The sequence below is a fragment of the Cygnus olor genome, chromosome 9, assembly GCF_009769625.2.
Source record: "Cygnus olor isolate bCygOlo1 chromosome 9, bCygOlo1.pri.v2, whole genome shotgun sequence".
NCBI lineage: Eukaryota > Metazoa > Chordata > Aves > Anseriformes > Anatidae > Cygnus > Cygnus olor.
This window is the reverse complement of record NC_049177.1, coordinates 11,692,199-11,718,408: the sequence shown is the minus strand read 5'-3', so window position 1 is coordinate 11,718,408 and position 26,210 is coordinate 11,692,199. Positions and strand designations below refer to the sequence as shown.

General features: G+C 64.0%; 2 protein-coding genes across 8 annotated transcripts; one reads left to right on the top strand and one right to left on the bottom strand.

The window, feature by feature from the left end:
• The first annotated feature begins 1,265 nt into the window (after positions 1–1,265).
• Positions 1,266–2,602, top strand: MTERF4 (mitochondrial transcription termination factor 4). The gene is made up of 3 exons (XM_040566744.1): positions 1,266–1,653; positions 1,734–1,918; positions 2,008–2,602. Exons 1-3 carry the CDS (start codon positions 1,284–1,286, stop codon positions 2,377–2,379), a joined length of 927 nt encoding a protein of 308 aa, XP_040422678.1. The 5' UTR covers positions 1,266–1,283; the 3' UTR covers positions 2,380–2,602.
• On the bottom strand, positions 2,603–24,310 carry SNED1 (sushi, nidogen and EGF like domains 1). 7 transcript variants are annotated; one of them, XM_040566738.1, is made up of 33 exons: positions 24,022–24,310; positions 20,331–20,618; positions 19,453–19,593; positions 18,387–18,549; positions 17,258–17,383; positions 17,058–17,171; positions 15,483–15,596; positions 14,915–15,028; positions 14,693–14,809; positions 14,461–14,586; positions 14,095–14,199; positions 13,515–13,628; positions 13,269–13,385; positions 13,058–13,174; positions 12,867–12,983; positions 12,586–12,699; positions 12,339–12,512; positions 12,089–12,202; positions 11,093–11,206; positions 10,513–10,626; positions 10,300–10,413; positions 9,204–9,500; positions 7,775–7,958; positions 7,576–7,688; positions 7,147–7,425; positions 6,715–6,859; positions 6,446–6,528; positions 5,866–5,952; positions 5,667–5,783; positions 5,264–5,354; positions 4,777–4,860; positions 4,498–4,535; positions 2,603–4,345 (listed from the first exon to the last, which is right to left on the bottom strand). In XM_040566738.1, exons 1-32 carry the CDS (start codon positions 24,226–24,228, stop codon positions 4,499–4,501), a joined length of 4,341 nt encoding a protein of 1,446 aa, XP_040422672.1. In that variant the 5' UTR covers positions 24,229–24,310; the 3' UTR covers positions 2,603–4,345; position 4,498. The 7 variants fall into 7 exon arrangements, with proteins under 7 accessions (XP_040422672.1, XP_040422673.1, XP_040422675.1 ...); XM_040566739.1 differs by having other exon boundaries at positions 5,264–5,351; XM_040566741.1 differs by having other exon boundaries at positions 9,204–9,266.
• Between the last annotated feature and the right edge of the window lie 1,900 nt (positions 24,311–26,210).

The following is a 26,210-nucleotide window of genomic DNA, read 5'->3' as shown; positions in this document are numbered from 1 at the left end:
GGGCCCAGAGAGTGGTGGCGAACGGAGTGAAATCCAGCTGGCGACCGGTCACCAGTGGTGTTCCCCAGGGGTCGGTGTTGGGGCCCAAGCTCTTTAATATCTTTATTGATGACTTGGGTAAGGGAAGTGAGTGCACCCTCAGTAAGTTTGCAGGTGACACCAAGTTGGGGGGAAGTGTCGATCTGCTGGAGGGCAGGAAGGCCCTGCAGAGGGACCTGGGCAGGATGAGTTGATGGGCAGAGGCCAACGGGATGAGGCTCAACATGGCTCAGGGCTGGGTCCTGCACTTGGGCCACAACAACCCCATGCAATGCTACAGGCTGGGGGCAGAGTGGCTGGAAAGCTGTGCAGAGGGAAGGGATCTGGGGATGCTGATTGCTTGCCTGAACGCGAGCCAGCAGTGTGCCCTGCCCAGGTGGCCAAGAAGGCCAGCGGCATCCTGGTTGTGTCAGGAATAGTGCAGCCAGCAGGGCCAGGGAGGTGATCGCCCCCCTGTGCTCTGCTCTGGTGAGGCCGCACCTCGAGTGCTGTGTTCAGCTTTGGGCCCCTCACTACAAGAAGGACATCGAGGCCCCGGAGCGTGTCCAGAGCAGGGCTACGAAGCTGGTGAAGGGCCTGGGACACAAGTCCTGTGAGGAGCGGCTGAGGGAGCTGGGGGTGTTTGGTCTGGAGAAGAGGAGGCTCAGGGGAGACCTCACTGCTCTCTGCAACTGCCTGAAAGGAATCCGTGGGGAGCTGGGGGTCGGCCTCTTCTCACAGGTAACTAGTGATAGGACCAGAGGGAGTGGCCTCAAGTTGTGCCAGGGGAGGTTCAGGTTGGAAATGAGGAGACATCTCTTCTCAGGAAGAGCAGTCAGACATTGGGATGGGTTGCCCAGGGAGGTGGTGGAGTCACCGTCCCTGGGGGTGTTCAAGGAAAGGTTGGACGTGGTGCTTGGGGACAGGGTTCAGTGGGTGACACCGGTGGTAGGGGAGTGGTTGGGCCAGATGGTCTTGGAGGGCTTTTCCAACCCTGATGATTCTATGAGAAGGCGTCAAAAACAACCAGAACGTTGCCTTGGATTTATTTATTTTTTCGGTCACAATCCTGTCTTCACCCCTAAAACCTATCCGGGAAACCAGTCCTCGACTTTGATCAGGCAACGACAGGGGAAAGAAAACTCGGATTCAGCAAGCAGAACGCGCACAACGGGGCAGCTCAGGGCCCTCCGGGGCCGGGCCCCGCGGCTCCTCCTCGCCTGCCCGGGCCGCGGCTGCGCGGGGCCGCGGCTCCTCCCCGGGCCATGGCGGGGCGGCTGCTGCGGGCGGGCGGCGGGCGCCTGGCGTTGGCCGCGCTGCCCCGCGCCCTCCTCGCCGCCTCCGGGCCCGGGCTGTGCCGCCGCCGCGGCTGCGCCCCGGAGGAGGCGGCGGGGGAGGCGGAGGCGGCGCTGCTGGCCATGGGCTTCAGCCGGGCGCAGGCCCGGCGGCTCCGCGGGCTGCAGCCCCGGCTCGGCCCGCAGCGGGCGGCGGCGGCGGCGGAGCAGCTGCTGCTGCTGGGGCTGAGCGCCGAGGCCGCGCTGGGCCTGCTGGAGCGGAGCCCGGAGCTGCTGCGGGCGGCCGAGGCGCAGCTGAAGGAGCGCGCCGAGTACCTGAGGCGCCTGGGGCTCGGCGGAGGTAGGGCCCGGGGGCGGCAGGGCGGGGGGCTCGCCACGGTGCCCGCTCGCCCCGGTGCCCGCTCACCCCGGTGCCCGCAGGGCACCTGCAGCGGGTGGCCGGGCGCTGCCCCCAGGTCTTCACCTTGCCCCGGCGGAGGATGGAGGCGGCGGTGCGGGTGCTGCGGGAGAAGTGCCTCTTCACGGCCGAGCAGCTGACGGAGGTCCTGCAGAGCTGCCCCGGGGTGCTGCTGGAGGAGCCCGGCAGCCTCCATTACCACTTCCAGGTGAGGGGTTCGGGGCGGGGGCTGCAGGCACGGCACGGCTACCGCACGGCCCCGGGGCCGTGTGTTGAAGCCCCGCGTCCTGCACGCAGTACGCGTACTTCAGGATGGGGGTCCGCCAGAAGGAGATGGTCAAGGCACGTCTTTTCCGAACGCCCTTCGCTGAGCTGAGGAACCGGCACATCTTCCTGGAGCGCCGGGGTCTCTACCAGACCCCTCTCAAGGGCCAGACCCAAACCAATAACCCCAAACTGAAGGAGGTCCTTCATCTCCCTGAAAAAGAGTTCCTGGCCAACCTGGCCCGCGCCACCCCAGAGGAGTACGAGGTCTTCAAGAAGCTGCTGGCTCGAGAGGAGGAAGAGGAGGAGGAGAAGGAAGAGGAGGAAGAAGAAGAGGAAGAGGACAGGGATACATTGTATATAGAGGGAGATAAGGGCTTGGATGACGGCAGTAGAAGAGTCTGACAGTGAGGATGGGAGGCTCCACGGTGTCCCCCAGGCCTCCCAGCCCTACCACCCAGAGCACAGGTGTGAGCCACAGCAGCTGTGGGATCCTGCAAGGCAGCAGTAAATCCCATATATCACAACACAACACTGACCCCTTTTTCCTCCTCATTGACCAGGTGCTTTAGAAAATATCCAGTTTCTATCAAGTGTTTTTATTAAAAACAAAACAAACAAAACAAAACCAAAATAACTAATTTATTTCAAAGACAAGGTTAAATCCTTTTGGCTGTGTTACATACTGTGCTGGATGGGGGGAGGCTGCACTTCGAATCACTGCAGGGAGGATCCTTGGGCTCCCCGCCTTCACAGCCGGTGGCAGGGGAGCAAACATTCTGACCATTGCCCCAGAGTGAAGAGAAGGCTCTGGCCCAATGCCCTTGGGGATGGCACAGGCTGCTCTGGTGTTCTCACTTGCCAGGTAAGGGGCAGCTTTTCCTCCCACACCAGGGATGTCCGGGACTCCTGCACTTGCCCCGCCACATCCCAGGAGCACAGATTCAGGGAGCAGGATCAGGCAGCCTCAGCAAAAAAAAAATTAGGGTGCTCTCTCTCTCTCTCTCTCTGCGAATCTGAGTCTCTGGGGGCAGAGGAGCCATCCCCAGTGCTGGTGGGAAGCCTCACCCTGTCCACCTGCTCATGGCCTCACAGGGCATTGTCCAGCACTGGGCTGCTGCCACAGGCGGTGGCGGCTGCACTTACGCAGCGCGCAGGAGGGAGAGGACGCTGCCGGCAGCGCTGCAGCTCCTGGGCTGGTTTTGCGATGGGAACACCCTCAAGGCTACGCCTGGTCAAACAACAGAGGTGCCTGTGATGCTCACTGAGGGGGGCTGCCCCACTGGGACACCCCTCCGCTGCTCGGGAAATAACACTCTATACCATAACTACGATATATCTCTGGTATGTATTAATTTATAATATACACTGTGTATGTTAATACACAAATCTATGTTTAACTAGCATTGTCATACAAACACAAAAAAAACTAGGAACATTTCTAAGCTAAACTTTTCCTTGCCTGCTCTGCAGCAGCCAGTAGGGCAGCCACTGCAGGGCCGCTAACAGCGCCGTGGTGGCATCGGCACCGCAGGGCGATGCGGGGACCGCCGGCAGTGCAGGGGGACAGCCAAGCTGATGCTGTGCCCTGCGCCGCATAGCACCAGAAAGCGTGGTGGCACACCCTGGCTGACAATCTTTGCTCTACAGATCACTTTTTAGTAACTTCTAGGTGCTCTATGACTTTCTGAGCTGGGAATTTGGTTAAAACCGTGACTCGTTTACAAAGCAAAACAAAAAAACGAAGGCAGGGGAAGCTGCCTTAATTCTCCCCTCTCCCCCAGCTACAGTACGGGGACGTGCCTCCACTGCCTGCTCTCGCCTCGCTGCTCAGGGCAGTGGCTCACAATTTCTAACTCATAGGGAACATACGTAGGGAAGACCTCCCCACCCGGCTGCGGGCCAGGTTTCAGGTGACAGCTAAGGCCTTCTGGTCTGCATTAAACTGGTTTATTTGGGGGTTATATGTAACGTATAACCTTGGGTTACGAAAACAGGTTGGTGCAGATGCTGGTGGAAGGGAACTGGGCTCGCAGAGCCGGGAGCTCAGGGCTGTGGGGGCCGAGTGGGGCCAGGCCCCCTGGGGGCAGGCAGCTGGCTGCTGCAGCACACCACGCTCGGCTCCTTGGGGCAGAGGGGCACCTGCAGCAAGGCAAGGCAGGGCGAAGGCACTGCTGGTCCGGCAGAGAGAAGGGAGCGCCGCTCGGGTGCTGATCTGGCTGCGTGTCCCTAACGGGCTGGAGGAGAAGGAGTGGCTGACGCCAGGCAGGAAGGGTCCCCTGCTGCGTTCAACCCAGTGAGCAGATCTGATCTTCCTGGTGTTTCAAAAGCCCTTAGGTGTGGAAAGACGAAGCTCCTACTGCTTTGAACCCTGCGGAGGAGCAGGAGGAGAATGAGCTGGTGTGTGGAGCCCCCCCAAAAGCCCAGCAGCTGCCTCTTCCCGTCCCGGATGCCTGTCTTGGGCTGGGAGAAGGGGACCTGCCCCTTGGGGGGCTTCAGCCTGTGCCTGGAACAGACACTTACTCTATGGCTTCTTCAGTGTGTGACTGTCGCTTTGTTTTCTGAAAGAGAAGGAGCGAAAGCACCATCAGTCCTGCAGCACCTTGGCCCTTGCTCCCACTCGCCCGAACCCTGCAGCCTCGGGAGCAGCTACGGGAAGCGTGCCTGGGCCTCGCGCGCTGTTCCGCGCCCCCTCCCTGCCTAGCCTGGTCCAAGCACCCTGGGGTAAGCCAGAGGTCGCAGGCAGCCGCAGGTTTCTGGCCCCTGGGCAGAGGGAAAGAAGCATGCTTCTGCTGGCTCTACCTGCTGCTTGGCTTCTTGGAACCGGTGCTCTCGCAGCTCTCCTTGTAGCAGACATCCTGGTGTACCTTGTAGACTCTCTTGTACCTGCACACACAGCAGAGAGGAGGGTTGTAGGGATTAACAGGGACAGAGCTGTGTTTGTAAGTGCTGGGGGGGGTCCTCCCCCATTTTCTAGATACAGGCATGGCTGAGCCTGCCCTGCCTGGGCAAGCAGCTGGACTGCTGCACCCATGCTGCAGGCAGGCTGGGGGGGCACAGCAGAGGCCCCCGTCCCTCAACCCCTCTGGGGACAGAGGTGGCCCTGGGCTGGGCTGGCAGGCAGGGGTGGCACCGTGTCGCGCCCTGCCCTGATCCAGAGGTTGCCTCGCTGGCGCTGGGCACAGGGCAGCCTCGTGCTCACTCTCCCTTCCCCGGAGCCGCACTGCGGGGCCGGCCCCAGCTCTCGGTGCGAGGGGAAGGGGGAGCACAACCCGCGGGCAGTACTCACAGGTAGTGGCAGGTGCCTCCTTCCCACACGGGGAATGACTTGGTTTCCGAGTACAGCCGCGTGCACGAGTGTGGCACCTTCTTGCAGGCTGCTTGGGGAACAGGAGAGGGGAGCTACCAGCGAGCCCATCTCCAGCCCTGCCTGCCTGCGCCCTGGGGGCCGAGGCCCCCCTGGCTCCCCTGCTGTGGCCCCGGAGGACCAGGCTCAGCATCGCTTGGAGCCAACCCGCCAGGAGCCGCAGAGCTCCGGCCCCACAGCACGGCACAATCCCGGCTGGTGGAGGCTCAGCCAGAACCAGGGAGCTGGGTACAGATGGGGGGTGCTCGGTGACCTGTGCCCTGCGGGACCCTGCTGCTGGGACAGCCGCCAACCTCGGCGTGTGCAGCAGCAGCACGGCACTCACCCAGCTCGCAGTGCCTGCCCTTGAAGCCCGGGCTGCAGTCGCAGTGGTAGGACTCGCTCTCGCTCACACAGGTGCCTCCGTTCTTGCAGGGGTTTGCAGAGCAGTTCTGCCCGGTGCCTGCAAAACACGCGCTGCCGTCAGCCCCGCTCTCACGCCCGTAGGGCCGGATTCCCGCTGGCCATGCCCGCCCCAGACTCACTCTTGCTCTGTGCCTCGTGCAGCTGCAGCGCCAGACTGCCCCGGGCAGGCTCCTCGATGTTCTCCAGCTTCATGGGAGCCTCTGGCTCTGGGCAACGAGAGGGTCAACGTGACTTCCAGCCTGGGCCAGACCCCAAGGCAGCCCCTCTGCAGCAGCAGCAGGCAGAGGGGACCCAGCCTGGCATCAGGGGGCTGGCCAGGTTTGCAGCAGCAGTTTAGCCCTTCCCTGGTGGCACCCTGGGTATGGCAAACTGGAGGCTGGTCCTGAGCTAGTAGGGGGCCCAGGTGCCGTCCTCACTGACCTCAGGAGCAAGGCAGGAGCCCAGCCCACGCTGCATCCCGCATCTCCTCCCACTGCCAACAACCCAGCCCTGGGTTCCCCAACCCACTGTGGGCCACCCCTCTCCCTGGGCTGGGGAGATGTTAGTCCAGGCAGAGGCAACGGGGTCCTGCCCTCCCCTCTAGCTCCCTCAGCCCCGCAGCAGCCTGCCCCATTGTCTCCCTATCCCAGGGGAGTGGGGGAGGCAGAGGAGATAGCACTGGGTGACAGGAGGAGAACAAAAAGGCAGCAGAGCACTTACGTGTCTTCACGGTGATGGATCTGCTCAGCAAAGTGCCGAACCTGGCGCTGATTCTCCCTCTGCCATCCACCAGCTCAGTGAACCTGGGGAAGGACAGCCATGAGGGCGGAGGGCATGGTGGGGTCCCCAAGGGCTGGAGGCAGCGTGGGTGAAGCACTGGGCACGGCACAAACACCGCGGCAGTGCAGAGGAGCTGCACCAGCTGACGGAACAAGGGTTCACCTGGCTGGGGTGGGCGAGGGGCTGTGCTCAGCCCTGCTGGTGCCTACCTGGGGGCTGGGGAGGGCTCCTCAGCCGTGTCGTGGTCTGCGAGCAAGCGGAGTTCGGGCAGGAAGGCTGGGGGCAGCCTGTTGCGCAGGACCCGGGGGTGTCCAGCCTGGCTCCAGCGCCTCTCCGGAGCCCCATCCCTCTGCACTGCAGGCCACAAAGGGTTAGGCTTAGAGGGAGGCAGGCAGCAAGTCAGCACGGTGACCGGAGCGTCAGGCTGGGTGCCACTAGGGCTGTTTGGGGACAGTTTGATGCCACCCAGGCTCCCTTCCCCTGCAAAGCACTGCTGAGTTGTAACTCTGCATCCAAAGGCTGCAGAGCAAGCCACCGCTGCCTCCCTCCTACAGGGACAGCGGGAGGCACCCGCTTTGGGAGCGGCGAGCTCCCACGGACCGCTGCAGCTTGGTGTCCCCCCCGCCCCGGCAGGCACTCACGGGTGGTGACGTAGAGGTGGATGGGCTCGCTGTGCACCTGCCCCTGCTCCGTGTTCTGCACGGCCGTCACGGAGAGGCGGTAGCGCTGCGCGGGCAGCAGGTCCCGCACGGTGTAGGACGCGAGCTTGCCGTTGGGCACGTAGCGGCTCTTGACGCTCTGCAGGGTGGTGACGTTGATGATGTACCCCTCCACGGCGCCAGCGGGCGGCTGCTCCCACGTCACGGACACGGAGGTGGGGGTGACGCGCGAGGCTGTGAGGTTTCGAGGCGGGAGAGGTCCTGGAGCAGGAGGGAGGTGGGAGAAAATAAGCGCCGAGTCTCTGAATGGCAGCAGCTTGCTTATGTGTCACTATGAGCCTCTTGGGAGCTCGCCCGCAGCCCAGCAAAGCCCCGACCAGCCCCCGGCCTGCACCGCGCGGCCCCACTCACTCGTCCACACGTGGAAGGGGGCCGTGGCCAGGCTCTCCGAGGGGTGATCTTCTGTCCCCAGGCCGCTCAGCGTGGTGACGTGGACGATGTAGCGCTCTCCTGGCTGCAGGTCCCTGCAGAGGAGGAAGGCGGGCAGCAGGAGGTGAGCGCGGTGGCTCACGGGTGCCAGCCGTCCCCGCCACCCGCCTGCCACGCTCACAGGAAGGTGTACTTGGCCACGCTGCTGTTCAGCTCCACCGTGCGGTCTTCCAGGTCCCCAGGCTGGCGGATGGAGACACGCACCCTACTGACAGTGGAGTGCTTGAGCCGGTGGAGAGCCCATTGCACCGTGATGGTGCTGGCCGTCACGTTCGTGATCTCAAAGCCTTCCACCGGACGCGGTCCTGGCCGGAGCGAGCAGAGAAGCGGGGAGGGCCACAGTCAGCAGCTGGCCGTGGCAGCAGCTCCGTCCCTTCCTGCACCACCTGACTCCCGTGCCCCGCACTGCCCATCCACGTCAGCCTTCCCGGCACCACCACAGACTTGGCGCCAGCACCGTGACAGCCCAAGCAGCTCGATGCCACTTCCCCTGCCACGCTCCTTGTCTCAGCACCGGGCAGCCAGGAGCACCCTGGCCTCAACCTCGCATCAGTCGCTCCTCACTGAGCCCACATCCCCGGCAAGCACAGAGCCCCCCGAGCCTGGCACCACCTGCCCAGCCGCTGCCCCAGCCACGCACACACCGGCACGGACAAGACCCCAGGACAGGGCTGCGTGCCCCGGCACACCCCAAACTCTCACGGAGGCTGCCGGAGCTGCCCGACTGCCCTCGGTGCCTGCTCCCACCTCCAGGCTGCCCAAGGCCCGGTGCTGCTGGGAAGCACCTGCATGGCTCAGCCCAGCTGGCACGGGAGGGCCCTGGCCCCCGGGTGTCCCTTCTCACTGGAGAGCAGCTTTTCCAAGTCCGATCTCTTCCATCCTTGGTTTCCCCCCCGATTCCTACTCCAACCATCCGCGGGCCAGGGATTACGCATGTCACAGAGGACACGGCGTTACCTGCCCGTTCCAGAAAGCGGGCTGGACAGGACACGGCGCAACCGCTGTCCGTGCCCGATGGAGCTGTCACCATGCCCAGCACGCTGCCCTGTGCCCCTGGGGGCAAGCTGGGCCCCAGGGGACAACCTGGTGGCCATCTGCCCACCTGCAGAGCGGCTGAACCCAGACCCCAACAGTGAGCCCGTGGAGCAGCCTGCTGAGCAGGACCCAGGGGCCATCCCCGCTGTCGCTGGCTGCTTCCCTACCAGCCCCGGGGCGTTCGATCGCTCCTTCAGACCCTGCTCTCAGTGGCCGCAGCGCAGAGAAAAGCCATTCTCTGTGCTGAGTGCCTCTGAACCCAGACTTCAGGGTCCGCACTGCCTTTTTCAGCCACACCACGGGTGGTGGAGGCTGGGATCGGACCAGAGCAGACCTCCGGGGCATGGGAAGCTGGAGGTGGCAGGAAACCTCCAGGTGCTCCGCCAGCTCCGTGGGGAAGGCACGTGGCTGCAGGCAGAGCGCCGGCGAGGAGAGGCCCCACAGGCTGGAAACACCGCCCTGGGCGTCAGGGGGGCCCATACTCACAACCGAATTCCCCTGAGGACACTACTCACTAGTGCGCGTGGTGAGCATGACAGGCCTGCTGATATCATTCTTGTTGTTCACGTTGCGTTTGACTGAAAAGACAGAAATATTGTAGGCTCTGCCGGAGGCTAGTGCCCGCAATTGGTGGGCAGAACGACTTCGGTCCACAAAATCTGTCCTGCGGTAAGAGCCGTCGAAGGATACGTACGTCACGGCGTAGCCGTCAATGAGTTGCCTGGCGGCTGCGTCCTCAGGCGGGTGCCAAGAAATCAACACACCAGTGTCCTCCACCCTTTCCACCTTTAATGAGGTTGGTGGCAGCAATTCTTCAGGGTGTGGGCAAAAGCAAAGGGGAGAGGTAATGCCATGAATCTTTAGAGAACAGACCCCAGCAACGAAATGCAGAGCGGCACTGATGGAGGACAGGGTCCCCTCTCTCTCTCTCTCTCTCTCTCTCTTTCTCTCTCGTTGCAGCTCACAGAAACCCTACGGCTGCTGCTGGCCCGTCGTGCTAGGCACCGTGCGTGCGCCGGAGGAGCCGGGGCTGCTCGGCCACCCCGATGGGCTCAGGCAGAGCCAGGGCAAGCAGGCAGTTGGTGCGGCAGAGCTGGGGGCAGAGCATTTGCTGCCATATCCTGGACCACGCGGGGACGCAGTGAACAACCTTCCTCCAGCTTAAAGCCCCGCAGAGATCGCTTAGACCAGATTAGGGGCCTTGGGGATGCTTTTATTCAGGGCTGGAGGCTTTAATCAGATTTCTTTGCCTCCCCTCCCAAGGGCATCCAAGGCGGATGCGACCCCTGCTGCACCTGCACCACTGGAGCCCAGAGGAACTTGTCCCCAGCGTCCCCGTGTGCCTCGCCCGCGTGCCAACGCCGTCACCTCCAGCAGCCACCCGGCACCTGGCCCGATTGAGCCCTGCTGGCATCTGCCCCCAGCATCCACGGGGCCGGGGCTCCCCCAGCGGAGGCGAGATCCGAGCCCCGCCAGGGCGAGGGAGGAGAGCTGCCGGTCCCTGATGGCTGAGCCCCTCGGTGGCGGGTGACACGGCCGCCACCGGGCAGGGCGGGCACGCTGCCGTCGAGCCCCTCGCCACATCCTGGTGCCGCTGCTCAGGGCCTTTACCTTTTTCGCAGCTCTTGCCTGTGTAGCTCACTTTGCAGGTGCAGCTGTGGGTGCCGTTGCTGGGCAGGCAGTAGCCTCGGCTCCCACACGGGCTGGAGAAGCACGGGTCGCTGGCTGCAGGGTGGGAGCAAGAACCAGTGGCGATAACGGCGTCGGACACCCCAGCGTCAGCGGCCACACAGGGCTGCAGCTGCGTCCTCCTGCCCCCCTCACCTGTCTCGCAATGGTAACCGAAGAAACCCTCCGGGCACACACACAGGTAGGAGCCTCGGTAGCCTTCGCACTCCCCTCCGTTTTGGCACGGGCCAGACTCGCAGGCGTCCACTTCTGGAGGCGAGAGCACGCAGGCAGTGAAGCCCACGCCGCGGGCAGCACACCAGGACCCCAACATGCCCAGGGCCAGCAGAGACACCCACGGCCCCAGGAAAAGCCCACGTGAACGGCCACAGAAGCCAGGACTGCCTGTTGAATGCCACAGCAGCCCAGGCACCTTGCAGAGCAGATCCACAGCTGAGGGATACCTTGTTCTGCCCGAGCTGTGCACCGGGGCCACTACCTCCCCACCAGACAAGTTTTGGCTCTGCCGCTGGGGGACACAAACCACAGCAAGCACCAGGGCTGGCAGCGTCCTCTGCAGGGCAAGGAGCCCAAGCGTGCACCCTCGATGGTGGCTGAGACCAAGTGCCAGCCCCGTGACAGTTACCAGCCGTTTGCTTTGGTGCAGGTCCCGGCCACATCCCCGAGCCCAAGCGACCGCGGTGCCCTGCAGGGCCCTGCTCGACAGACTCCCTACCTTCCTCACACTGGATCCCCACGAAGCCCTCGGGACAGAAGCAAACAAAAGAGCCTGGGAGGTCCCGGCAGGTCCCGCCGTTCTTGCAGGGCTCTGACTGGCATTCATCAACTTCTGCAGAGAGGAGAGACCGGCTCAGAGCAGAGCCGGGGCTGGAGGCAGGAGAGGAAGTTTGGAAAGACAGCGCTTCTCGTCCCCACGTCACTCGCTGCCCTGAGCCCCCCAGCCAGAAGCAGCCCCACGCGGGGCTGGAGAGCGGGGCAGAAGGGGGAGTGCAGATGGCTGGCGGCATGGGGCTGCGCTGAGATGTCCCGTAGGGTGTGCGTGGCATGTCCCCTCCTTTAATCCCCCCTGCAGCCACGGCACCTGACCCAGCTAACCCCACCATCCCCGTCAGCCGCCTGCCCCCCCTTCCTCCAGCGCCCGCCGAGAGCACCAAGCGGAGCCCGCACACCACCACGAAGGCGTGCGCACAGGAGAGCGAGCACAAGGGACTGCTGCGGGGTACAGCCCTGCACAAGTGTTAAATCTCAAGCTGCTTTTATGTCATATTCCCTCTTGGCCAGTAACTTTGGAGCTGCGTGGGACACTTCTCACCCAGATCTTGAGATCCAGGGCTTCATTACACACGTTCAGACTGTGTGAAGAAGAGCATCACATTAGGAATGTTCTCCAGCAAACTGCTGCGATGGGCAGGCGGACATGGAGGCACATGATAGCTGTTAGGGGATCCAGACCCAGCCTCCTGGGAATCACAGCCCCACCAGTGACAGAGACACCCACGCAGCACCTGTCTGCACGGGTGGGCAAGCAGCACACGCGCCCTTCCCAGGTGAGCTGGGGGCTCCCCTGAGCCACATGCAGGCAGGAGATGGAAGCTGGTGTGCGTGAGTGCGGGCAGCCCCGCTCCCAGCTGCACCATTCATGCCCTACTCTGGCTGGTGGGCCACAGACTCTCTCCCCTCATCCCTGCGCGAGCTCTGCGCGTTTTCTTACCCAACTCACAGTGGTGGCCCACGTATCCTGGCTCGCACACGCACAGGAACTCAGCGATGCGGTCCTTGCACTGACCGCCATTCAGGCAAGGCTGGGACCGGCACTCGTCAATCTCTGCAAGCATTTGGGCAGGGGGGAGATAAGGCGAGGGCGATGAGCACTGGGGTCCCACAGCAGCGTGGTCGGGAGAATAAGAGGTTGCTGGGGTCCCACAGCCATAACCATGGCTCAGCTTCTTCCCGTTGCCTACCGTCGCATTCGGGGGGGTCACTCCAGACGCCCTGCGAGTGGCAGACACGGGGGCTGTTGTGCTGGCTGAGGGCATAGCCCAGCTCGCAGTGGTATTCAGCCAGCGAGCCCACCGTGGTGGAGTTGAAGGAGGCCTGGGCGTGCTTCACCGCGCTGGGCACGCCGCAGTCGATCTCTGCGGAGAGATGGGGCATGAGCAAGGGCAGCGTGGCGCCTGGGGCTCGGTGGCGGCGGCACGGGGCCCTCACCCGTCCGGCAGTGCTTCCCGGTGTAGCCCACGGGACACGTGCACACAAAGTCCCCGCCGAGGTCCTCACAGGTCGCACCGTTCTCACATGGGCTCAGAAAGCAGGGAGATGGCACTGGAAAGAGCAGAGGGCACCGCTATGGAGCTGGCAGGGCCCAAAGCTGCTGCCTCTTCCCCTCAGCATGTCCCCAAAGTGGTTTGGGGGTGACATCCAGCAGCGCAGCACGCTTGCTACCAAAGCTGCGACTCTGTCCCCCCTGACCTTGCAGCACCCACACGTACCGATCTCGCAGTGCCGTCCGGCGTAGCCCGGGGCGCAGTCGCACTTGTACTTGCCGATGTAGTGGAAGCAGGTGCCCCCATTCTGGCAGGGCCCCGAGGCGCAGGGGTCTGGCTTACCTGGGGGCAAGCAGGAGCTGAGCGGGGAGCAGGACGCACACCACCCGCCTCCCTCCCTGGTGTCGGAGCCGTACCTATCTCACAGTGCCGGCCGGTGAAGCGGTAGGGGCAGGTGCAGTGGTACTCGCCGTCGGACTCCTTGCAGGTGCCCCCGTTGCGGCACGGCGCTGTGCTGCAGAGCCGCGGCCGGGCTGTGGGAGAGGTGCAGGAGATGCCTAGCGGCTCTCGAGCAAGGCCCACACCCCCAGAGGCCGTGCTCTCCTCCCCTCACGGCACGGCACGTACCTCTCTCGCAGTGCTTCCCCAGGAAGCCCGGGGGACACTCGCAGGTGTAGGAGTCGTCCTGAGCCTCGCAGGACCCCCCGTTCAGGCAAGGCTCGGAGTCGCAGGGGGAAGGTACCGCTGCAAAGCCAAACAAAGACCTCAGCTCTGCCCTCCTCCCCACTTGCCTCGCCTTCGGGGCAGGCCCCGTGCTCACCCGTCTCGCCTCCCTCCCAGCGCCAAGCCCGTGCCCCGGCTGCAGACACTCACTGTGGTTGGTGCCGTAGTCGGTGTGGCACACACACAGGTAGCTCCCACCATACTCCATGCAGTAGCCGCCGTCTGGGCACTGCGTGTTCACGTTGCACGGCGTGGCGGTCACCTCTGCCAACGCACAGCAAGACAACCTCCATCAGATGCACTGCAGCAGGACGGCCAGCCAGCAGCCAGCACCTCCCAGCCAAGAACGGGTCCCATGGCTTTATGGAGCACGGTGAGAAGGGAGGGACTGTGGCCACCCATGCCCCCTGGCAAGGGTCATTCTGCCTGCAGAGCGAGCTTTGGAGCTCCAGCGCGCAGAGCTAGGGCTTCCTTCTACAGGCCAGAGCTCGGGAAAGGCACGACTCAAGGCAGAGCAAGAGATGGAGAGCATCTCCTCACCACAAGGAGCATAACCCCAGGCCCTGGCTTGTGTAGGTGGCTCGGATTAAGCGTGTCCCCGTGGCGCTAGGGTTCTGCACTAGGCCTAGGCACAGGCTGGGCCCTTCATCGGCACTTAACTGGCATTAAGTGTCCAGGAGAGGGAGCAAACACAGCAAGCTCCAACAGCACGCGTGAAGCCTTCACCTACCGAATTCACAGAGGAGACCGAAATACCCCGGCAGGCACTGGCAGATGGTGACGTTCCCCTCCAGGCAGCTGCCTCCGTTACGACACTCGCAGCCCTCAGAGAGCTCTGTAAGAGATGGAGAGGGAGCTTCCCTTGTATTGTGGGGCCAGGGCAGCCAAGTGGCCTTGCTGGAGCCAGCTGGGGGAGCTCAGGACCCACAGCTGCAAGCCCCCAGGCATGGCTCCCCCTCAGAGATAGGGACCACAGCTCAGTCCAAGAGCCCTGAACGGGCTCTGCCAGGGCTGCTTCCCCCTGGGAATGGGCAATTGCTCCTGCAGGGCTTCCCCAGAGGGTCAGCATCCTGCCGGAGAGACCCCAGGTACTCACTGTCGCGGCAGTCCTGCCCGCTGTAGCCCTCCTGGCAGTCGCAGGCATAGCCCTGCTCCAGCTCCAGGCAACTGCCCCCGTTCTGGCAGGGGCTGGAGAGGCAGGCGCCGGGTACCCGGGGGCCACCTGCGGGGAGAAGGACGCTGACCGGAGACCTCCCCGGAGGGGACACGGCCGGTGGCCTTTCCGCACAGCCCGGCGTCGCCGCGATGCGCCACGCGCTGCCGCTCACCGTACTGGCAGTTGTTGCCGTAATAGCCCGGGGAGCACGTGCAGATGTAGCGTCCCGGGCGGATGTAGTTGCACGTCTGACGGTTCCTGCAGCTCCGGTCCTCGCAGGAGGAGGGGTCTGGAGGAGGAGGAGGATGCGGTGAGCCGGGCCTCCAGAGAGGGGCAGTGGGGACAAAGCCTCGGCCCTGTCGTGGGCTGCCCCGGGCGCGGGGGCACCAAGCACCTATCTCGCAGCGCTGTCCCACGAAGGGCTCCAGGCACACGCACGTGTAGTTATCAACCAGGTCGACACAGTGCCCTCCGTTCAGGCAAGGGCTGGACTCGCATTCGTTCACCTCTGCAGGGCAGGACAGGGAGGGGTTGGTTGGACGCACACAGCACCGCAGGCTTGCTGCGGTCCCAGCCCCATATATGCGGGCAAGAGCGCATCTCCCCGCCTGCTGCTGAGCCAGTCCTGCTGCTCTGCAGGGGCAACAAACGGCAGGTTGGGCAGTGGATATTCCCAGGCACCCTTCCTCTCACTGAGGAACCCAGGGGTCTGTAAACTCCATCGCTTCTCTCCCCTACAAACCTTCACCGGCCAGCAGGGCCAGGCGAGGATGGTGCCCAGCAGGGGGAAGGCTATGCTGGAAAACCAGTGCCACACGCAGCAAGGCCAGGCTCCAGCCCCCCAGAGCCACCACGGGGGATGAGGAATAAGGCTGGGCGGGGAAGTCGGGGTGGGCATGCAGCTTGCCGAAGCGGGAGACGTCTCCGTCCCCGCCACACAGACGCTTGCCGCCAGTGCCCACCTGTCTCGCAGTCTCCTCCCGCGTACCCCGGCTGGCACACGCATGCCGCCGTCCCGTTTGTCTCTTGGCACGTCCCGCCGTTCTGGCACACCTTGGTCTCGCATGGCAACTCCTCTGTGGTGGGACAGCAAAGAGAAGAGGGGGGTGAAGCCACGCACAGGACCAGCACACCGTGTTCCCTGCTACTGCCGGCAGGCAGGGCCAGGCAGAGCGCAGAGCCAGCACCACAAACTGGGCAAGGACGGCTCGGACAGCCCAGCCCCTCCCTCCAGCTTTGCTTTCTGGGTGCAGGATCCCTCCCCCAAAAGGAAACTCCCTGCTCTCCCTCCCCACCAGCACAGGGACTCACGGGGAGCCTGACACTGGCAGCGTCCCCAGCGCGGGGCGAGCCAGCCCGGCCAGCAGAGGCTGTCCCGCTGCTCCGCTCCCCCTGCTCGCGTGGAAACCTGGCAGCAGAGCCGAGCCCCTTGGACATCAGCCCTCGCTGCCGTCCCCACGCCCAGAGGAGAGGTGTTGTGAGCAGATGCCTCCCCCCCCCCAGCGGATGTTGCTGCCTGCATTAGCAGTGACTCATCCGGAGGCGAGCTGGGCCGGCGAGGCTGGGAACGCTCCCAGTGGCTTCCAACGGCTCAGGACCTGGCCACCACCTGCAAAAGCCCCGCACGGAGCAGGGCCCCCCCCCGAGACTCCTGCCCAGGCACTAAATGCCAGCGTTTTCCAGCAAGGGCGAGGCGGCGGGCGCGTTCCCCGCAGCCGTGCCGGGACAGGCGCTCCTGGGAGCGGGCTGCCAGCGGAGGAAGCGCTCGCCGCCAGAGCAAAGTTTCCTTTGCTTTCAGCAAGTCGTGATCCAAGACTGCAGCGCTCGGCGCCCAGCACAGCTCCTGCTGGAAACCTCCTGTCCCCGGGGCACCCTGCGAGCCTCCGTACAAACCCCGGCACCTCGGAGCCGCTGTGCCCCCCGTGGGGGTCAGCAACGCAAGCGGACCCTTCCCCAGCACCGCTCGAGGTCTAACAGCTGCTTGCCACTAAACGTGGCAGGAGAAGAACTGGCTGTCATCGGCTCCTCTGTGCTCTCAGAAAACCACTGACAGATCTTCCCCAGCCTGCCCAGATAAACCCATGGGCATGGCGGGGGGCACACAGGATGCCCGAGAGCCCCCCCGCCCCTCTCTGGCTGCCCCATCTCCTCCCACAGGCCCGCTGTCTCTCAGTCCCTTCCTGGGGACACGAGTGGCTCTCTGAGACCTGGTGCATGGCTCAGGCCCAGGAGCTCTGCCCAAAAACGGTGGGAGGATGTGGCACAGCCATTTCATCACCTCTCCGCTGGCTCTGCCGAGCCTGGCAGCACAGCCTCCAAGGCTTCCCTGTCCCTGCTTACAAGGGGGATGCCTCCAGGCACACGTGTCTCATCCTCATCACGCAGGGCAGCTGAACAGGGCAGCCTGCAGCTGCCTGCAGGCCCCGTCTCTGCAGACGAGAGCCAACGCAGCACCCAGGAGCAGATGCAGGATGCCCAGCGGAAACCACGGGTGCTGATGGCTCCACAGTGCCTTCTGGAGGAGGCGCGACACTCACCCATCTCGCAGCTGGCACCTCTGAAGCCCGGCAGGCACCGGCAGCTGAAGCTGTTGACGCCGTTGATGCAGGTGGCTCCGTTCTGGCACGGGTGGGAGAGACACTCGTCCACGTCTGAAAGAGCGAGGGGAAGGCAGGGGCTCAGCGAGGAGCGGGGCAGGCAGAGCTGGAGCCTGCGGAGGTGCAGGGAGGCCGCTCACCGACGTGGCACCTCTTCCCCGTGAAGCCTGCGAGACAGGAGCAGGTGTAGGAGGGGTTCCCCGTGATGCAGTCCTCAATGCACTTCCCCCCGTTCAGGCAGGGCCGCAGCGTCAGGCACACGGAGGCTGCGGAGACAAGCGCGCCCTCCGCTCACAGCCCGCCCCGGCAGGGCTGACACGCTGCCATCCGGCGCCGCGACCGCCGGGGTCTGTCCTGGCGTCCGTCCAGCCCCACCAGCACCGCCGTCCGTGCGTGCGTCAGGCTGGGTACGGTCACCCGGCTCTCTGGGGCGCTCGGGGAGCCCGCGTTTGGGGGCTGCGTGCCCGCGGCCGGGCAGGGCTCGCTCCTCCCGGGCTCCCCGCCGGGTAGGGTGACAGTTTTATTCCTGCTGCAGGAGCGGGGAGGCAGGGCCAGCCCCGCTGGGCAGGGGACAAACGCCAGGCGTTATCCAGCCAGCCCTTGCCTATGGCCTGGGGCAGAGGGGCAGGAGAACCTGTATAAAGCAAACCCACAGGTGATATACAACACGCGTAGATTAGCGGGTAAGAAAACACAGCCAGGGTGGGGCGGGGACAAGGAACAGGAGGTCGGTGGCTCCACGGAGGGCGAGCTGGGGTGGCCGGGCACAGCCCCTGCTCACTGCTGGCTGCCCTGGGCAGCAGCTGCCCACGGGACGGACGAGCCTCCCCAGCCCCATGGTGGGTACGGGACCCATAAAGCCCCCCGTGCATGCCCTCACCTCCTCCCCGGCACCCTGCACGGCTCCCCGCGCCTCGCAGCCTGCCTCGGTCTCAAGAGCTCTCCTCCCCATCCGCTTTTGCAGCCCGTGGCAGGCAGCCCCAGCACGAGTGGCTGGGCCCTGAACCAGCCCGGCGATCCCCGGGCACAGATCCTCGGGAGCCAGGCTTCCCGAAGCGGTGCCGGCGGCTCCAAAGGATGGCATCCCCATCGCTGCCCCCACCCTGAGCCCTCCCAGAGCCCTTCGAGCTGTCTGATCCACCCACGGGTTGCTGCTCTCTCCCCTTGGGGAGGGAGGTGAGGGTGGGGGTCGAGGCAGGGAAAGACAGGGCTGGAGAACAGTTTGGGGTCGGGTTGGGAGTTAAATAAACCTAACTGCTGTCCTCTTACTTGTATTGCTGCAGCCCCCCACTTGCACCTGGGCATCATCGATTCTGAACACCCAGCGCCCGGGGATACCCACATTTGTCGTCATCTCCACGTCAGCGATGTCATCGGTGCGGGATCCAGGGATGTTGAAGTAGCGCTTTCCATCACCGGCGTTAAAACCTGCCTGGGAGGACAAGGGCAGAGAGCAAAGAGACATCAGCACGGCAAAGCGGTGCTGCGGGGGCAGAGGCAAGGGGCACGGCAGCACGAAGGGACCCTCCGCAGGACCGCACGTCACTGCCACCACCCAGGTTCCCTGGATTCCTCCTGTATCCCCTCCGTGACGTATTATTCCCCAGGACAACCACAGCCCTTACTCGCCCTTGGGAGCCCACGCGCAAGGGGGGGCCCGGGCTCACAGCACCCTCTGGCAAGCCCAGCCCAGAGGTGTGGGGCGGGAGGGACATTTCTTCCCTCGAAACTCTGCTTCTCCTCAGCGGGAGCTGCTGGAGGGCTGCCCACTGGCCAAGGTGTGCAGTCGCTGCCCTGTTTACGTCCATAAAACCCGCGCTCCTGAATTCAGGGATTCAAAACGTGTCCCCTTCCTCTACACCTGCGATTTCCTGCAGGCGGGCAGGCGGGGAGCCAAGGACAGATCAACTGGTGGTAAATTCACACATCCGAATGGGGACCGGGTTGCGTTTTTTTTCCCCTCTTAAACACAACAACACACACAAGGATGAAATAAAAATACAAGTGAAAGCTGTGCTGGCCGCGGCAGCTGCCGAGCTGCTCTTAAAGTCTGAGGTTAGGAAGGAAAAGGAACTAAGACGCAGCAGCCAAAGTAAAGAACCGTGGTTTCGTTATAACAAAGTCCCCTATATGGTCTCGGCTCCGAGAACGAGAGCACACACGGATATTTAAGAACCTCAGAAAAGCAGGGGGAGGGAAGGAGGGAGGAAGCCACCACCAAAAATCCCTGGACTGCTTTGTGCTGCCAGGAACAGCTCTAGGGAAAGCAAAGGGCAGCCGTGAGCGCGGCGGGCTCGGGCGCTACCTGGGGACGACGGCCGCGTCCGCTGCTTACCTGCGCTGCGATGCCGCCAAGCCCAGCAAAGTCCCCCCCACTGCTGGCGTGCATACCCGTGGTCCAGGTGATGGACTCATAGTTGAAGATGGTGAAGGACAGCTTGCCATCCGTGATGAGGACAATCTGGAAAGTGTTTACCTGCGGGAGGGAGGGGAGAAGGCTGTGAGAAGGTGGAGGGCAGGCAGGGAGCACGGTTGAGGGGCGAGCGGGCCAGAAAAAGGACAGAAAATTAAGCTGTCAGGTAGGAAGGCTGCGGCAGCACGCAGCAGAGGGACGCTTCCTTCAGCACCAGCCCTCCTCTCCTGGGAAGGGCAGCGGCGAGCCCTCAGCAGGGCTCTCCGTGTCGAGCCAGGACTAAGAAACACCAACGCCTAAGCATGAGAAAACCCTTTCAGAAAAGAACTCCCGTTCCCAGTGGCAGTACAGGGAAAGGCAGCAAGTACCTTCGAATGGGAAATCAAACTTGTTAAAGTACATAAATTTGCCTTCAGATCCCTGGAGCTTAGAAGAAAGCCCCGGGATGGCAGCCGGGCCACGACAGCTGACAGCAGGACAGGATTGCAGCTGCATCCCAGAGAGATACCCGACGGTGAAGAGGAATAAGATTTCAGAGCCAAGTTTCCAACCAGTTTTTGTAAGCTTGGGGCTCTGGGCACAAACCCGGGCTTCTCAGCAAGGCTGTAGAAGATGACAAAGCTCCAGTTCCTTCAGGAACCCGTCTTTAAAAAACCCACCCCTAAGCTAATTGCTCCCTCACTCGTCAGGGCTGGCTGCCTCAGGAGTGCTGGCAAAGGCCCAGCCCCAGCACCGCGGTGCTGTGCAGGGTGTTGTGGCACAAGCTCTGCCCACCACCCGCCAGGGCCCCCACCGCTCACCGGTGAAAACGAACTTCCCCCGAAGAAGGTGACCCGGTACCAGGTAGCGATGAACACCCACTGCGCGGAGAAATCGGGGAACTCGGGGAAATACTGCGCGATGTCCCTGGTCGCCCGCTCCAGAATGGCCTGGTCTCGGCTCTCCCGGTAATACACATCGCCCGCCCGCCGGTTGTCCACATCTGCCCAGAAAGCTGCCACCACGCGCCGGTCCTTGGAGATTGGGAAGGCGACCGGCGTGAACTGGGAGACCTCCTTCAGGAAGGAGATGATCCCGTTGTTGTTAACCTGCGGAGATGCGGGACAATGGGCAAGGGCGGCCCCGGCCCTGAGGAGCACCGAGGCCTCCACGGACACTTCCCCTGGTGCCCTCCGCAGCCCTGGCCATCCCGAATCCTTACTTTAGAGGCGCTTTTTCCTTCACCTGTTTCCCCCCCGACCTCCTTCCACAAATATTTGAGCGCTTCCCCTTCCTGCCCTTTGAAGCACGGACGTGCCCCAGGCCGGGGAAAGCGGCCTCACCCCCCAGCCTCCGCCGCGGAGGGCCAGGAGCCCGAACAAACCCAGCCCTGTTCTCCCGCCAGGAACAGCTGGGAGAGCGCCCGCCCGGGCTGGGGGCACCCCAACCAGCGGTGTGGGCTGGAAAACGAGCGGCAGGGCTGGCGAACATCATGGGACCGAGTGCCACCATCCCGCCGAGCACCCCCGTCCCCAGGCAGCAGGGGATGCCAGTACCCAAAGGCTCGCTGGCTCCCAGCGTTAATTAACTCCCGTAATTAGTGGCCAAGGAGGTGCGGCCTCCCCCTCCCGGCACACAGCAAAGACTATCACACAGCCCAGGAACGAGGGGAAACCACGGCCGTGGAAATCTACAGCCCAAATATTCCAGAGGGAACGGGGCCCAGCGCTGCTCGCAGCCGGGAGGGGAGCGGGCCTGCAGGTGTGACACTTGCAGGGGGGCCGCTCGCCTTTTGGGCACTTTCAGCCCTGGGGAGTGTGGGCAGGGGCCCCTGGCGCTGGCCAGGTGCCGGGGCCGTTGGTAAGGGTCCCAGGAGACGTGGCCGCCCACAAAACAAGCGCTGGGTACGGGACAGCCCACACCGCCCTGGGCAGCTGCCACCGTGACTAAGGGGAACGCGATTCCCCGTTCACAAACCCTGCGTAACCTTGCGGTGTCCGCGGAGGAACATTCTTCCCGTTATTAAAGCAAGATGGGAGAGAGCCGGCGCCAAGAAGGGCTGTGTGTGTGTGTGTGTGTGTTTTTGTTTTGTTTGTTTTATGGAGGAGGAGGGGGCGGGCTCAGAGGGACCCCCCAGGGCTGGGCTGTCCGGGCCCTGTGCTTTGGCCGCTGCTCACAGCCTGCGCTCAAGGCAGGGACACATGTGACAGGCAGGGGTCACGGCGGCCCGAGCCCCGGGGTCAACGCATCTCCTGCAGCCGCTGCGGGGCTGGCGTCTTCATTTGGGAGAAGTCACCGTGCCAAGGACATGCGGCGTCCAACCAGCACGTGCGCTCAGCCAAGACAACGGGTCGTAACGTCCCGGCTTGTTCTGTAACGGAGCGAGCTCACCTCCGAGACAGTGCCAGGACGGTGCCCAGCGCTCTCCGTTAGCCACACAGGTCGGGCAGGACAGGGAGCAGCTCTTGGTCTGCCCCACGAGCCTGCTCTGAATTGCTGGTCAGCTTGGACCGAATCCAAACAAGACCATCGAGACACCAGCTACGCCAAAAGCTGGGCCGACAGTGACCGCAATGCTTTCTAGACAGCAAAAAACCCACACCTGCCCCTTTTCCCCGCTTCCCTACCCCAAGAGAAGAAAGCTGGGTCTCACCAGCTCTGCTGCCCACACAACAACTTGCAAGCCAGCTGCTCCAAACTGGGTTTTGTCCTCCTGTCCCCAAAGGGGGCCTAGGCAGGGATCCCTTCGGGATGACGAAGGCCCAGCCGCACCTGCAGGCAGACACGGACCTGCCCCAAGGCTGGGCACTCGAGGAGGAAGAGGGGAACAGGTCGCAGCAAGCCCCATGTGCCTGGCATGTCAGGCAACACCCACCCAAGCCCAGCATCCTGCAGGAACCTCCCTCTCGCTGCCACACTGCTGACGGTGCGCCTGGTCCCTTGCTCTCAGGGCAAGGAGTTCCCAAATTTTGGCTCCCCTGGAGACAACCAGGCCATCCTTCACCACTTCAAGGGCCCTCCTGAACACTGCTGGTGGCAGCTTTTGGAGTGAACTCCAGCAGCCAAGAGCGCATCCCCACCACATAAGGTCAGCTCTCGGTGGAGCTGCAGGGACTGCTCCTTCCCAGGTCTTGGCTTCAGGGCTCAGCCCCAGCGGGAGCTGCCGGAGCCAAGGTGTGACCATCGCCGGAATATCCCCACCTTCATCTCCCTGGGGGACCGCTTTAAATGCCGTGCTTTCGGTGTCAGCAGAAATGAAGGCTTGCTGGAGCCCAGCCAGCACGGCGGGAGGGATGAGGACAAATCTCTGCTGCCGGGCTGTGCATCCGCAGGGCTCCCGCTGGAAGCTGCCGAGCGATGCTCCGGTCCAGAGAGAGCCCGTCCCGGTGCACGAGCAGGCTGGGGAACGCCAACGTCCCGTGGCAAGCCTGCAGCAGGCGAAGTGCAGAACTTCATCTTTCAACACCGAGTCCCGCCCTTCCTCCTCACGCCTCCCCAGCGCTGGCCGGGGCGCGGGATGGCACACCTCTGTCCTGGCAGCACCTGGGCACGTATGTGCGTCCCTGCAGGGCAGCCGACGGCCCCGGCAAGGCCCCCGAGAGCCAGCCGGTGTGCGGGGAGCTGCTGCCTCGTGCCCGGCTGCAGGGACGCTGGCACGTCAGCATGCCCGGGTGGAAAGAGCATGGAAAGCAGGAGGCTCCGTTTTAAAATCCTCGGAGGAAATGCAATTTTTAGAAAACTCGGGAGATGCCAGTGCGTCCTCCCAGCTCGATTAATGACTCTCACATGGAGATCGGCAGGCACGTCCCGCAGCTGTGGCTCAGCTCGCAGCCCAGGAGCCTCGCAACATCTGCTCCGGCGCTGGCGTTGCCACGGCCGCACAGCGCCTGGGCGTTCAAACAAGGCTGCGGCTCTCGGTGGCCACAAGACGCTCCGGGATGCCGCCCCAGGGTTGCCCACAGAAGACTGAGAGCATCTCGGGGGGGTTGTGAGCACCGCGGGGGGGTCGTGGCTGCGCCCCATGGCACAGAGCTGCCTGTCCAAAGCCAACGGCTCCGGTGCAAGCCGGGCTCCTGGCCCTCGCCTTTCAGCAGAGCTTGGAGGACGGCTCTGGCTATTCCCTGTCCCACCCTGTGGGTGCCCTGTGCCGGCCAAGGGCCGGGGCTATTCCGAGGAGGCCGGCAGGAGCTCCGCGAGGCTGGGATCCCCCTGCACGCCCCGGGGCTTGCTCCCAGCACCGCTCCGATGCTCCGGATTGAAGCGGGGCCATCCCGTTTGACCCCACAACCCCACGCCCCACCAAGACGTGCCGGGAGCGAGCCGAGCCGAGTGTTAATAAAGGAAAAAAGGGGAAAAAAGGGAAAAAAAAAAAAGGGGGAAAAGGGGGAAAAGGGGGGAAAGAAGGCGGGGGGGGGGGAAGGAGGAAAGGGAAGAGGCTCGGAGGGGAAGAAGGGGGAGGCTGCCAGCCCCCGCCCGCCCGCCCGCCCGCTCCCCCCGCGGCCCGGCACTCACGTAGAGCCCGGTGTGCCCCGCTCCGAAGAAGGGGAAGCGCACGGAGAGCGGCCGCAGCTCGGAGCCGCCGTCGTCCTGTTTGAGCGTGGCGGCGTCGCCCTGCGCCGGCCCGAACGGGTAGAAGTCGGCCAGCGGCACCACGCCGCCCGCCCGCAGCCACTCGCCCAGCGCCAGCAGCACGACGCAGCAGCCCCGCAGCACCCGCATGGCCGCGGCCGTCGCCCCCCGGGGGCCGTCCCGCAGCGCTCACGCCGGCACCGGGCGCCGCGACATGGCGGCGGCGGGGCGGGGGGGGCGGGGGGGGCGGAGCGGGGCGGGGGCGCCGCGCGGGGCCCGGGGCTCGGAGCGGCGCTGCCCGCAGCTCCCCGCGCTGCCCGCACAGCGGCTCCGCGCCCGCCCCCGCCGGGGACATTTGCATAGCCCGGGGCGTCCCGGCCAATGGGAGCTGGGTCTGAAGGGAGGGGGCGGGGTTATGCAAACGAGGGGGGGGGGCGTGGCCGTGGGGGGTCCCCACGCGCGAGGGGGGGGCGCTGGGTGCGGGGCCCCGGGGGGGGTGGCGGGGAGGAGCAGGGAAGAAATGCTGTTATTTGCTTTTTTTTCCCCCTTTTTTTTTTTTTTTTTTTTCAGGTGCTAAAAATATTATCAGGAAATTCTTCTCCGGAATGCGATGTTTTAAGTTACGCTTTCGGCTCAAGGGCCTCTTTGTCTCCACTGGAAAAAAAATAAAATAAATACTAACAATCATAATATAATAATAATAAACCCGATGCATTTATCACCGGCAACCCGTTTTAGCACAAAAACCCCCCTTCTCCCGGCAAAGGGAGCGAGCTAACGGTGCCCCCGCGTCCCTTGTCCCACCCCGAGGTGCCCCCAGCCCTGCGGGCCGGGGGACACGAGAGACAGCGTCCCCTGGGCAGCCCTGGAAGCGGGGGGGTGCAGGAGCCAGCCCCCGGCCCCGGGGGGGCTGTGTGTTATTGCCCAGCCCCGCAATATAAATCCCCTGCGAGGCGCGCTGTGGCGCTGAGCGCAGGCCAAGGAACAAATTATGTAAGGGCTGAAGCGAGCGGCGAGCAGCAGCAGGGCTCCGCCGCTGCCGGGGGCTGTTACGTGGATGCCCCCGTGGAAAATTTGCCTCACGGGGACCCGGCTGGCCGCTAGCGCGGGGTGGGGGGGTCCCAAAATGGTCGCCCACGCTGGACTCTGCCTTAGCTGGAGCACAGCGGGGTGTCTGGGGAGGTGCAGGGCGGGCTGGGGCCCCGGGCACGGCGGAGAGAAGCTGGCAGCTGGACGGAGCAGGAGCCGGGCCGTGTCCTCCCACGGGACGCGGAGAACGCCCTGGGGAGCAGCACTGCCTGCACTGGGTCCTGGCCAGGCCTGGGACCCGCGGAGCTGCCGCCTGGCCTCACCGGGCAGGACACGGGGCCTCAGCGGCTGTCTCAGGGCTGTTTCCCTGCCTGGAGCGCTGGGCCGTGACCGCCCAGGCTCTCACAGGTCTCCTGGTGCGGCTGCAGGGTGAGGCTGAGGGGGGTCTCACCGCCGCTGCCCCCAGCGCCGAGCCTCACTGAGCCCCACCTGCGGCCCTCCCGCAGCCCTCGTGAGGGACTGGGCACCGGAGGCCCTTTAGGAAGCGTTTTCAGGGACCCCCCTGCCCTCCGTGTCTGCACATGCACCCCACCACATACACACTGGCGAGGGTCAAACCGGCCACACGCCTCAGGGGGCAAACCCCAGCTCCGGCGGGAGGCCAGGAGGGGCCCCCATTATCTGCCGGCTCAGAGTCCCACGTGGGGAGCCATACCATGCGAGCTGTGGAGACACTGCGGCACCTTGGCCATCACGACACCCCAAGACCAAACATCCAGCCAGCCCCACGAAGCCCAGCTGCAGGCAGGCGCTGAGCCCGCGGTGCTCAGCCTGGCCCGGCCACTTTGTCCCGAGCTGCGGTGAGATGAACCTCGGAGAAAGGCAAGGCAGCCCTGTCCCTTTAAAAATCTCCTGGAAGAAAATGTTAAAAGGAAAAGAGAAAAAAAAGCGAAATCCAAAATAAATAAACGGCCACATCCGGATTTCCCCCCTGAGACACTAATAAAGGGTTTATGAGTTTGATATGAATTACCCTCCCTGGCCATTTACAGCTGATCTTCTGGAAGGCATTAGGCTGCTCTCCCCTTCCCCGGCCCGGGGGA

Excerpts from the sequence above, each read along its gene's own strand:
- MTERF4 (XM_040566744.1), top strand. The coding sequence starts at position 1,284 with ATGGCGGGGCGGCTGCTGCGGGCGGGCGGCGGGCGCCTGGCGTTGGCC. Across the intron at positions 1,654-1,733 it reads GCGCCTGGGGCTCGGCGGAG|GGCACCTGCAGCGGGTGGCC; the intron begins GTAGGGCCCGGG and ends CGGTGCCCGCAG. Across the intron at positions 1,919-2,007 it reads GCCTCCATTACCACTTCCAG|TACGCGTACTTCAGGATGGG; the intron begins GTGAGGGGTTCG and ends TCCTGCACGCAG.
- SNED1 (XM_040566737.1), bottom strand. The coding sequence starts at position 24,228 with ATGCGGGTGCTGCGGGGCTGCTGCGTCGTGCTGCTGGCGCTGGGCGAG. Across the intron at positions 17,384-18,386 it reads GGGGGGCTGCAGCAATACAA|CCTCCGTGTGCCTGACGCTG; the intron begins GTAAGAGGACAG and ends TTGTCTCCGCAG. Across the intron at positions 7,959-9,203 it reads CATGCTCACCACGCGCACTA|GACCGCGTCCGGTGGAAGGC; the intron begins GTGAGTAGTGTC and ends CGCTCCGGCCAG.